Below are 13,021 nucleotides of genomic sequence, written 5' to 3'. Positions count from 1 at the left end.
AAATACCAAGAAAAATTAAAAGAAATTATAAAATAGATTTTAATAAAATATGTTTCAAACCAAAAGAGTCTAAATCCTATAAATATTCGTTATAAGTCATAAAACAATTATTTTAATGTATTTTTATAATTTCTATAGAAATATTTGTATATGGCAATACTTCAAATAATTAAAAATTGTTTTTATGTTTCATGTGTTGCTGCTTTTTCTTCGGCGAAGTCTCAGCGATACGAACAGGCGTCCATTTTGCATCGCCATATTGAAATTGGTCGGACATCTTTGGACGCCATGTTTAGTCGGACATATTTTATAAACATTTTCGCGTAAATTTCAAATATTTTTGAGCACTAATTATCGAATTTTTTTTCACTGAAGTGTGTGACATAGTTTGCAGTGTAAATTGTCTGGAAAAAATCTTTGCCTACGCAGCAGTCCATATTTGTCTCCAGGGGGCCGTGCAGCTTTTGTTATAAGCTAAATAAAGGTAAACTATTTCCACTGACAACAATCATACTTTTTGACACATTGTAACAAGTGTTTCGAAATTTTTATGTATTTACGCTTCAAAGTGTGTTCTAAAAACTGCAAACATGAAGGTCATAGAACGTAGTTTTAGTCTAGAAAAACATTGGCGTGGTCGTTTTATGTAATTGTCTCAAAAAAATCATTCGATTTGCCCGGCCGGTCGCAGACTAAAAGCACACCTGCCACTACCGACAGCCAATTTATTACCTTTCGACGTTTGAAATGAAATAATGGAATTCGAAATTAGTCATTTAAGCATGTAGGCATACTTTTTAAATTAATTACACATGTATATAGATTAACTTGTAACGTGATATCAACACTTGTTTGAGGTAAAACGAGTTCAGAGAACGTTCGACGCCCATTAGTCCTTATCGACATTTGAAAACATACTATACAGCTCTTTTCCGTTATTTGCGAAGGCACATTCTAAAAATAACTAGAACAACTCGAATAAAGTCTACAAGTAATAGTTAATATTATCGTTAATTTCTGCGACGATTCCCATAATACGACTGTAAACAAAAAATGACAGTAGGTATTTTTTTTAAACAGACTAATGACATAGACTATACAGTATAATGCCATACAATTAAATTAATACTTTTTTTATGAAGTAAATATAAAATTGATTATTGACAGTAATCCAAGAATACCAAATAATTTTATAATCTTATATACTCTTTTCAATATATAATTTTTGATAAAATTACTTTTTTTTATTACAGTCAGGCTGGCCTCAAAATGATGAATCAAGAGATAATGTGTGAAGTGGAAATAGGTACCCATGGTGGTATGGTAGAGATAGATGGGGATGAACAAGTTGGTGTCAAGGTAATATGATGGGCAGTTATATAATTTAATACCATTAATATTACATAAACAAAATTAAATAGTACCAGTAACTATATTTATTAATTATAACTGTTATTTATTTATTTACAAATATTTTGATATAGATAATTAAATGTTCTTTCAAATTAACTCATAATTTTTCAACAAAGTTTTTATGATTTCAAATAATAATCGTTTTGGGTGTAAGATTTTTAATTAATATTTTAAAATAAGGTTAATAATTATTTTGCTATAATTTGTGTTTTCTATTAATGGAGTAAATAGGGCAACTTGTATTCTATGAAAAGGATCTTATTTCAATCAAATTAAATACTCTTTAAGCACTGTTATATTTTTTGTTGATTTGAGTTGTGCTTTGTTCAATACAAAAACCAGAGTGCATGTCGCTTTCAAACCTGGCTTGACAATGCCAAATTTGTTCCTGTTATTGGCCAATACTACTGATTGGTTATTGCAAATTTACTCAAATGAACATCTAGTGATCAAAATATTTACTAATAATCATATTTACTCAACAATGCAGTGTATCTACTATATATATATCCAGATATTCTACTGCAAAATAACCATACATAGTATTGTTGTCTCAATTTGAAGGCTGATTGAACCATTGCCACTACAGACACCAGGTACATAACATCTTAGCTCTAAATGTAAGGAATGGTCATCATTTCTTACAACGCTAATGTCAATATCATTTGCTATCAGGTGGTTCATTTGCATAAACAAATAATTATTACATGCTAGTAGGGACAACAATAACTTAAGGGGTCAGGTTCCAACTTGTTTCTTATAATGCATGGTAATCGGTAAATAAATGTGTTATTTACCTTTATACATTTTTGATTGAGCTTGTTGTGGCTGGGGTTACATTTTATTTTTCTTAATTTCACTTGCTTTTTTAAATTCACATTCATAAAAACAAACAGCTGTAACCTGTTCCAATCTATTAAGGAGATAAACAAACCTTATTATGGAATTATATATTCCATGCGATTAGCTAATATTTTATATATAATTAATTTAACTCCTTATCTCCAATTTAATTTTAGTTCTAAAGTCTTGATAACAGCTTTGTCAACATTGAGCTATTTTTCACGAATACTTAATAAATATCATACATTATTCGAGCTCTTGATCAATGTTATCCCGTCAATTTGAAGTCAAATGTTGTTTATTTGCCTTGTTGTACCCCTCTAGTGATTGAAATAGGCTATACTCATGGTCATCAGCATTATCCAATTAAATATATCATATCTGCATTCAATCCCTAAAACGCGAGCGAAGGCGGGGGCGATAATTTGTTTAAGAAAAAGAATAGTGTCCTTTGTTTTCTCTGTTTCAAATCACATTAACACTTATAAAAGTTTTAAAAAGAGAACCTAGCGATTAGATATTTAAAGTTTATGATAAAATAATCCTAAAAGTGCTCATTTCTCCTTCTGACAAAATATATACCTTTATTATTTCTCAACCGCGGCTAGATATAAGGCGTAAAATGTTGCCTACGCATATCCTACCTTGGAGTTAAGGCTTGATTTATTCCAAATTTCATCAAATTCGTTACAGTCGTTTGACCGCGAAAAAGGAACAGACAGACAGAGTTACTTTCGTATTTATAATATTAGTAATGACTTTAATAGAAGATGTGACTGACAGTAAGTGGTCACTATCAGCAACATTAAACATCTTTTATATTCTCAATTCACCTTCAGTCTAGAGAACTAAGATTTTATATCTCGGGTGCTTATTGTTACTATATAATAATAATAATAATAATTTATCGAATAATAATTTCACAATAAATGTTATTTATTTTATTGGTTAAATTATAAGAAAATGCCAAATCGAAGTAAGCAACACCAATATATGGGAAGAAAGAAATGGGTTAACGGCACGGATTCAAGTGAATTGACACTTTCGTGACGTTTTAGGTGATGATTAAAAAGTTAAAATTATAAAATATATTATAATATTTAATGTAACAACTGGCTTTCACACACTACAGACGGACACAACAATACTAACATGAAATTTAGTTAATATTTAAATAATCCAAAAAGATAAAAAAATCCACTTTCCTTCCAACAAGAAAAAAATGTTATTCTATAACATTGAAATTATATATGTTTATATTTTCTTAAAAGGTGTTTTTAAATTCTTCAAACTTACTCAATTTTATTGTTTTTCAATTACAGTATGAAGAAATAGAAACTGGTCAATATGAGGAGTACATAACGGATGATCAGTATGAAGAGGTCGAGGAACAGGTCATTGGTATGCAACATTTAGAGGAAGGTTCGTTAATTTTTTATTTATTTTATTTTCATATCAACATTGCGCAGAGTTCTTAAATATGTATATATATCACCGTAGAATTGTAAATAACGTTCGATTGTAATCTATCTCGCGAGAATGTAAACTGCCGAAATATTGCGAACGGTGATTTAACTTAAAATAAAACGTCAAAAATTTCGATAGTTTATGATATGTCGGTTACGTTAGAGTTTTTATAATTTATTCTTAATTAGCTTCGGTAGATTATAATCTAACGAAAAGTAATGCGTTAAATGATAAAACAAAACACAGTATGATACGGTACACAATCTTTGGACGGTTCACAATCTCGCGAGATAGTAATAGAGATACAAATCTATTCCATTTAACTACATACACCCCCTATAAAGTTCCGACACTTTGACTATACTTGGTGGTAGGCCTTTTTGCAAGCCTGTCTGGATAGTTACCACCCACTCACCAGATATTCTACCGCCAATTAGCAGTACTCTGTATTTTTGTGTTCCGGTTTGAAGGGTGAGTGAGCCAGTGTAACTACAGGCACAAGGGACGTAACATTTAAGTTCCCAAGGTTTGTGACGCATTGGTGATGTGAGGAATGCTTAATATTTCTTACAGCGTCATTGTCTGTGGGCGATATATGCTCGTCCGCCAATCGTTATCATAAAAAAAAAAACCAGTTTCTCCCAAATCCATAATGAATATGTCTTGTTAATTCACTGTTAATGTTGGTAATTTATTTCAATTCCTGCCATTGGAATCGACTATACAGCCTTTCGTCCCGTACCCCTTATCTTCAGTCAAATTGTATTATGACAACGACGATACACACTTGAGTGGTAATAGTCAAAATCGAAATATGCTTTATTCGAGTAGGCTTTTAGAAGCACTACTGTATCGTAATTTTATAGAACTGTAAAATGACCATCATCGGTTCGAAATGTAGATTCTACCGAGAATAACCGGAAAGAAATTCAGTAGTTACTCTTTTCCAACATTTTAGATGCATTGTGTTAGTTAAATACAATTATACATAATAAAATATCATGCCTGAATATCAACAAGGGTTAGCTCCATCTCGTTTTGAAGATGCTTTATTAATAAATGTGTTTGTTAACGAATGATTTGAATTTTTTTGTACTGGCAATGTTAAGTCTATATAAGAGCTTTGTTAAACTGTATATACTTGGTGCAGTTTGTTAACCTCCGTTGAGAATGTCTCAAGTGAATCATAATTATGCTGAATTAATATTTTCATAACTGTATAGTTTTATCATTAATGACCATATGTTTTCATCGTCATCTCATAAGCCATTGTCGGCACCGCTGACAGACTATAAAATTTCAGTAGGCAGCGAGGAAGTTATCCTGCCCGGTATGCCGGGGGAGGAAATACTACAGCACCACACAGAGAACGCGTACGACGCCGGTTACCCGACGCCAGCCTCCACGAGCAGGTATTATCACTGTGATAATTATTGTAATTATATCAAAGTAATAAGCAACGCCATCTAGTGTGATACAAATCACACCTTTGTATTGTCTGAATTATATTATCTGTTAACTTTTTTAGTAATTATATTTTTAATCTGTGGCATTCTACAAAAGTATTTGTTATTTAAAATAAAGTCAGTTCAGTCTTTGCTCACCAACTATCACCTTGTTCTATAACATTATTCCTTAGATAAATTATAATAATAATTAAATTTACAATAATACTTTTTTGGTAGGACTGACTTTAACACATAGTAGATTTTTTTCTAACAATAGTGTATTCTACTATGTTTGAAAAAGTACTTTACAATTTGTCAAAAAAGATTGTTGAATAGTTTTCTTGGTATAAAATTAAATTATCAATCAATTTTTTTTTATCAAAGTTGCCATAACACCTTCATCGACGTTTGAAACGTCATTTTATCGCGAAAGCTTATGAATATTATAGATTATTCAAACTTTCAACCAATTATATCACGTCAATTCGTTGTCAAAATGGCTTTTGTCCTCGTGTGGTTGGGACAGTCTGTAGATAATACATTTCTCATAAACAACAATAACAGGAGACGATTTCTTCCAGAAGAGGTCGCGGCAGGCCCCGAGTTAATGCGAACAACACGAGCAACATACACCATTTAATGCCAATGGGTGAGATTTTTTTTTTTTTTTATTATTTACTTCATATTGTATTTATATAAGGCTTCTTCATATACACTACTATGACTGACACGTTGGTATAGTAACTGGTTATATACAAGACCACAGATCTGGAGGTCGTAAGTTTAATATTATGTATATTCACAGTAGCATTGATCACTTTGATAAAATCAGTGATAATCATTGTATATGCACGAGACGTAAGGATAAGCTTAGAACGCCAAGTTTCCGACTCCGCAAAGTCAATAAATCATTCTTGGGGCAAGGTATCCGCTCTTATAATAGAATTCTGCAGACATTTTTAACTTTGCCGTTTCATAGATTCGTGTCATTTGTAAAAAATACATTGGCAAAGAAGGCATTTTATTCGATACAAGGTTATACAGATGATAAAAAAGCGTGGAGTTAATGCTTGTTGACTTCCAGGCAGGAGACATGACATACATATATAATTGTATTTAACTAACATGACTGTACTTTTAGATGTTGAAAAAGAGTAACTACTGAGTTTCTTACCGGTTCTTCTCGGTAGAATCTACATTCCGAACCGGTGGTAGCTTTACTTTAAATATATTGTTAAATGACGATTCAAAAGTGCTTGTAAAAGCCTACTTGAATAAAGTATATTTTGATTTTGATTTTTTTGATAATCCAAGTCTGATAAAAAATGATTGGGTATTTCTATCGAAAATATCTCAGTAATAGCCCGGAGTCCAGAAGTTGATAGTGGTACGCTGCTGCTTCGGAAAGTACGCAAATACGTCGGTCCTGCGCCTGAATTGTTTCCGGTCGTGTCGGATATGACGTCACCTCGGATTATGAAAGTGCACCTGACTTTGCGCACTATAATTTCCTGTGAATTTGCCTGGTCTCCCTTAATATTGACCAGCGTGACCAAAATCGGTCAGGATGATGTAATTTTTATTATGTAAAGTGTTAACAAATTAAGTATATTTATATATATCTGCATTAAAACATAAAATTGTAAAACGCTAATCAAAGTTAGACTCGCTAATTTGTTTTAATATTAATTGTTTTCCCTGTAGAAAACTGATTGGATTGAAATTAATTTTCCAGGTGAAGTGCCAATGGGTCTGATGGAAGGTAATACAGGGAGAGCAGCGAGACGATGGGAGCAAAAACAAGTTCAAATTAAGACTATGGAGGGGGAGTTTTCTGTAACGATGTGGGCTACGGGGGAGGACGATGGTGAGATTATTATTTATACCGATACTCTTTAAATAATTATTTAATCATTTTGACAAGTTCTTAACTTTTATTTTACTTGGTGGTATTATTTTATCATATATTTTGTCGCTATCCAGCAATAACAAAGCACAAAGGATATAACAATTTTGTTATCAAAGTTAGTGATGTATTGACTATGTAATGGTTTGTTAATTACTTCTGTAGTGGTAATTTCTATGGATAGTGATGACCATTGGCGATCGGATGCTCCATTTGCAAATCTGCCCATCTAGTGTTATTTCAGTAGTTTAAGATGATAAAATAAAATCACGTTTTATAATAATTCTCCAACAAATATATATTTCAATAATTTGCAATCCTCTAATTCTCTCTTGTGACAGATCAATCTTTTTAAATAAAGAAGTATGTATATGTATTTGTGCCAGTCTTAAATATTGTGCCAAATAAAATAGTATTAATTAAAGCTTAACAAATTATTAAACAACTAATTATAACAATAATTTTATAAGTACATAATAATGTAAAATAAATAGTTTCGATTATAAACATTACATATAATTAATTATGACATCCTATGACGTAACACTTAATTGGAGGCTAGGGCTAGTCGCTAACACTAGTTTAAAGACAATCAAAATTAATTGTATCCTTTTGTATTGTATTGTAGCAACAGTAAGTGTCCAAGAGAAATTTGGTCCTCGGTTTTTAGTTAATCCATTGAGGGCTGTATTAATATAGTATTTTAATACATACTATTTATTTTAAATTGTGTTTTGGTAGATGACGGATCCAATCCTGAACCCGACCCCGATTATACGGAATACATGACGGGGAAGAAGAATGTACTAGGAAACGAAACTATGCCGGGTATGTTTATACTTTATAATTAAAAAAAAAAAATCAAATAAAATTGTTACTTTTTTGACAACTTTATCATATGTTGAGATAATATTCGATCGTTCACTGGTGATGATTGTGTCATTGTCGGTACAGTCACAAGGACATTGTGTCTTATATATTTATTTATTTAAATAAGTACATAACAATATACATATTACACTGTAAATAAGAACATAGACTTTGTAACATACACTGATATGTATATCTATTATAAATGTTGAAAAATTTGTAAATATTTACATGTAAATATTTAATTTGAAAAGATTTTATAATTATATAATACCAGAAAATAGAAAGATCTTATAAGAACTTCAAGGAATGGTCTGTAAATCACACTAACGCTCAGTCCGACTCGACAAATGTTGCCAACATATGGCTTGTCAATTTGTCTGAGATCTACTGTTTATACAAATAAATTCATCAAAAAAAAAATAATACTATGACCTTGAACTCTATTTGATGGGACAGATAGAGAAATATTGTGCCTACAGTTATTTTTAACTTGGCCTATTAGGAAAATTAAAGCTTGTGTCAAAAAATAAGGCATATTACACAATACATTATATTAAAGATAAAAAAGCATGGATAGTATTTGTATACTTCTAGTATATATAAAATTTAATTGTGCATTGCTGACATATTCTGTAATTAAAATGGAGGCAGTGAGTAACTACTGAGTTTCTTGCCGGTGGTTGCTTGAATGTTTTTTGATTTACTTTAAACAATGTTAGAACATGTTAATTTTTTTTTAAAAGTCAAATTTGGGACTTCTATTATAAAAAATAATAAATTCGTCTTGTGATCTATCGTGTTATTAACAATAAATATATCATGATAAATATATCATCCCTTAATATATGATTTTATCCAAATTCCAGGTTTAGATTTATCAGATCCGAAGCAGCTGGCGGAGTTTGCACGTCCAGGTCACAAGATAAGACTTAAGAAACCGTCTCCTGAATCCTCAGATAGAACTATAGGTGTGTACTAGTTATAAATATACATTTTAGTTATTAATTTACATATATTTAACGGTCGATTGGGTGTGGAGAAAAATATGGAGAAAATGGAGAGAAAAAAACTATTCATTTAAATTACAATTATAACACATGTATATATTTAAATTGTAAATATATGTTTATTAATAATTATACTTCCTGGTTTCCCCGATCCACAAAGTGTATTGATTTTAAACTAACTTCCCGATTAGCTAGAGAGCTTGATCGTGACTAAACTTAACATTATTTAACATATTAAAATTATACATGTAAAACTATTAAGCTGAATACATTGAACACCAACATCACATTATATAAGTGCCCACTATGAGTATAATAATAATTATTATTATAAATATTGGACAACATCACATACATTACTCTGATCCCAATGTAAGTTGCTAGAGCACTTGCGTTATGGAAAATCAGAAGTAACGACGGTACCACAAATACCCAGACCCAAAACAACACAGAAAACTAAAGAACTTTTTCTACGTCGACTCGGCCGGGAATCGAACCCGGGACCTCGGAGTACCCATGAAAACCGGTGTACACACTACTCGAACACGGAGGCCGATAATGAAATAAATAAATAAATTAATTAATTAATTTGAATTCATTAAACATGACTTTGAATTTAATTAATTAATTATGTATTCACTCATGTAACCTACATAAACAACACAAAAACAATTACAAATTAATCTAATTGTACAATTGATTTCTGTAGTTTAATTTATTCAATAGTAAAAAAAAAAATAGTTGTTGTTTTGCTGACTCTATTAAAATAAGTACAATTAAAGAATTTTTTTTTATTACTACGCGTTATATTTACACTGTTCAGTGACTTATGGCTTTATGTGACAATTAGTTGAGCAATGTTTTGTCTTCTTCTTACAAATGTCGAGGCGATTGGGATAGAAAGAGAAAGAACAATCACAATCTTGTTATCACAATGTTGATCGCCTCCTGGCTGTTTCTATTCATATACAATTATGTATCTAATTAATTTGACAAAAAAAAAAAAGACTCGCTGAGTTTCTTTCGCCGGTTCTTCTCAGATCAGGGTGTTCCTTTTTCCGAACCGGTGGTAGTGTTTAATTTGACCATCAATAAGTAAGTGTAGTGCTTCTATGTTGAATAAAGGAATTTTGAGTTTGAGAGAGAAATCTGTGTTTATTAACTTTGTTGTAGAACTTTGTTCAGGCCCGTCTGCGTATGTACCATCCAGATAGTCTACTGTCAATCTGCAATACTTCGTTTTGTTGTAATCCGGTTTTAAAGGATGAGTAAGCCAGTATAACTACTGGCGTAGGGTCTATAATATGCGAGCTTGTGAGCTATGGCAAGGTTTTTTGCGCATTGCCAATGTAAGGATCGGTTAATATATCTTACAACACCATTGTCATTTTTAGTGATTACTTACCATCAGTTACTCAAATGTACATCACTAAAAAACATTATTAAATCACATCACTAATGAAGACGATATATTTTTTAATTATTTTCCAGTTAAAATGAACTCATGTGTTTCAGCTTGTCCACACAAGGGTTGTTCCAAGATGTTCCGCGACAACTCCGCCATGAGGAAGCATCTGCACACGCACGGGCCGCGCGTGCACGTGTGCGCGGAGTGCGGTACGTACTCCGCTATAGTTGTGCATTCATAGACTATACAAATATCGTCGAATTAAATTTAATTTTGGGCTATTATTATCCCCATTGCTGACACAAATTTTAAGCTTAAATGTAACCAAAATATAAATATTACGTTCCTTTATGCAATATATATTTTTAATTAATGTAATTTTACTATTGTTTATTATAGTTTATGATGACTAATTGTTTTTAAATCTTTGTAATATTTTTAATTTAATAGATAATTTTTTTAAACGGTTTGGCCTCCATATGTAAATACATAAATTAAAAAGAGACTCATAGAATGGAAAGAGTCGTATAAAACTTAATTTTTCTGCTGACCCTATGGATTAATATATTACTAACGTGTGTATGTATTCTGTGTTTACAGGTAAAGCGTTTGTAGAGAGTTCAAAGTTAAAACGACATCAGCTCGTCCACACGGGGGAGAAACCGTTCCAATGCACGTTCGAAGGATGCGGGAAGAGGTTCTCGCTCGACTTTAATCTAAGGTAAGTATTGTTGATATTGTTTTTTTATTTACTGAAATTTCGATTATAACGCTGCCTGGTAATGCATAGTTAGAGGCACTTGGAACATAAACTGACAAAATGTTATACAAAGATACACTGGTGTTTATTTATTTGGTGGTAGGAATTTTACTGTATTGTATTTAACAGCTATTTACTGTATTGTAATGGTTTGGTGCGAGTCTGTGTCAGTGCACAGTACTGTCTCAGTCTTAACCTTGTAGTCCACGAGATATGTAGGCTATGTGTTAATAAAATAAATTATAATGGCGTTGCAATGTATTTCGTGATATCTGATGTATTTAAAACTATGTTCACAGAACACATGTCCGAATCCACACGGGAGACAGACCGTACGTCTGTCCGTTCGACAGCTGCAACAAGAAATTCGCACAAAGTACCAACCTCAAGTCGCACATACTAACACATGCCAAAGCTAAGTAAGTTATTTATATATTATTAAATAAATCATATTGATAAATATTAATATTTTATTTCTCCAGCGGTTTGGAAAAGAAAAATATCTTTACCCGAGCAGAACTAGCTAAAGCAACTCAACAGTTTTCTATCTTTTTCATTTCTAATTGTTTTTATTTTGTAATTCGATACTAATATTATGAAGGCGAAAGTAACTCTGTCTGTCTGACTGTTGATCTTTCACGGCCAACCACACGACGACCAACCCTAAAACGCGAGAGAAGCGACAAGTAGTAAACTTTTACAAAAAATCCTTTACAATTTTCTTTTAAATAAATGGCAACAATGGCATTTTGACAGCAGATCCTGTTGTCAAACTGTCATTGTTAATAACTAAAACGCGTGACTATGATTATGATTATATAGAACTTATATATATATCTTTTGCTTCTTTATCAGATCAAGAAACTCGCTCTCCCGCAACGGCGGTGGTGCGTACGAATCTGCTAGGACAACACCTCAGTTCGTTCAGCTCGAAGTATCCCCGGACGACTCTAATCCACAACTAATTTTTTACACCCACGAGTGATGTGACACGGGCATTTTAAGTGCGGATTAAGTGATAGTTATATATAGAGTGAATAAATGTAAAGTGATTTCAAGACAATGTGATGAAGTTTTATATGTACAGTTATATTAAGTTCTTAGCTAGCTCTATGTTATATGAAGAGGAATAATTCATCGGGTGTTTAAAATAATTGTTCAAAATATAGTATATTCCAATGGCAAAACTAATGTTAGATTTGTTTACTCCATCCGATTTGCCAATAGCTCTTGTTTACTATAAATAGTTTGTGATTAACATGTTTTTGATTTTATAAGAACACTATTTAAAATTAATTTAACTTCCAAAGTTAGTATAACTTTAATGGCATTAAAAATGCCATTTTTCCACAAGTCACTAATGAGCCCCATACTATTTAGGTCTTCGACCGATTGAAGTCATGTCAATTCAAAGTTAAACTAGCTTTTCTGTCATTGGAATATGATAAAGCTTTGCAGTTCAGTAGATATTAATGGTTTTCATTCATTTAATGCAAAGAACTTCATAATATAATAACGATACACTACTGTGAGAGAAAATAAGATTAGTTCTGTTTTTTTTTTTATGTGGTTAGGATTTATATCCCCAGTGATTCGAAGATGTCACACTGAAGTTAGGTGATTAAAAAAAAAACAATTCTCTCGTAGTAAAAAACAGTAATTTTTTTTAACTTGGTAGGTGTTGCCATGTCAAATATCTAACACCGTGCATAATAACTTCCTACAAATTACGCTTTTATATGGTAACACTATAATATGTTTTAATGTAATTTTGTAGTTATTAGAAATAATTTGTAAAATCATGCATACATAAATATAAGGTAATACTTACATCTTAGATATTATTTCGTTATGAACAATGTCAAATAACTTACAATAATAAGTTTGTCAAATAAC

General features: G+C 31.5%; 1 protein-coding gene across 4 annotated transcripts; it reads left to right on the top strand.

Annotated features, from left to right (window-relative positions):
- The first annotated feature begins 102 nt into the window (after window positions 1-102).
- Window positions 103-13,019, top strand: LOC113391600 (transcriptional repressor protein YY1-like). 4 transcript variants are annotated; one of them, XM_026627623.2, is made up of 12 exons: window positions 103-484; window positions 1,254-1,359; window positions 3,579-3,678; window positions 5,027-5,135; window positions 5,756-5,820; window positions 6,907-7,038; window positions 7,819-7,905; window positions 8,817-8,918; window positions 10,473-10,574; window positions 10,966-11,086; window positions 11,425-11,544; window positions 11,981-13,019. In XM_026627623.2, the coding sequence occupies exons 2-12, from the start codon at window positions 1,270-1,272 to the stop codon at window positions 12,108-12,110; spliced, it is 1,158 nt and encodes a 385-aa protein (XP_026483408.1). In that variant the 5' UTR covers window positions 103-484; window positions 1,254-1,269; the 3' UTR covers window positions 12,111-13,019. The 4 variants fall into 4 exon arrangements, with proteins under 4 accessions (XP_026483408.1, XP_026483407.1, XP_026483406.1 ...); XM_026627622.2 differs by having other exon boundaries at window positions 5,753-5,820; XM_026627621.2 differs by having other exon boundaries at window positions 5,012-5,135.
- Window positions 13,020-13,021: the final 2 nt, after the last annotated feature.

This window comes from Vanessa tameamea, chromosome 30, assembly GCF_037043105.1.
Source record: "Vanessa tameamea isolate UH-Manoa-2023 chromosome 30, ilVanTame1 primary haplotype, whole genome shotgun sequence".
Classification (NCBI taxonomy): Eukaryota; Metazoa; Arthropoda; class Insecta; order Lepidoptera; family Nymphalidae; genus Vanessa; species Vanessa tameamea.
Note: the sequence above shows the minus strand (reverse complement) of the source record. Positions and strands in the feature narration are given on the sequence as shown.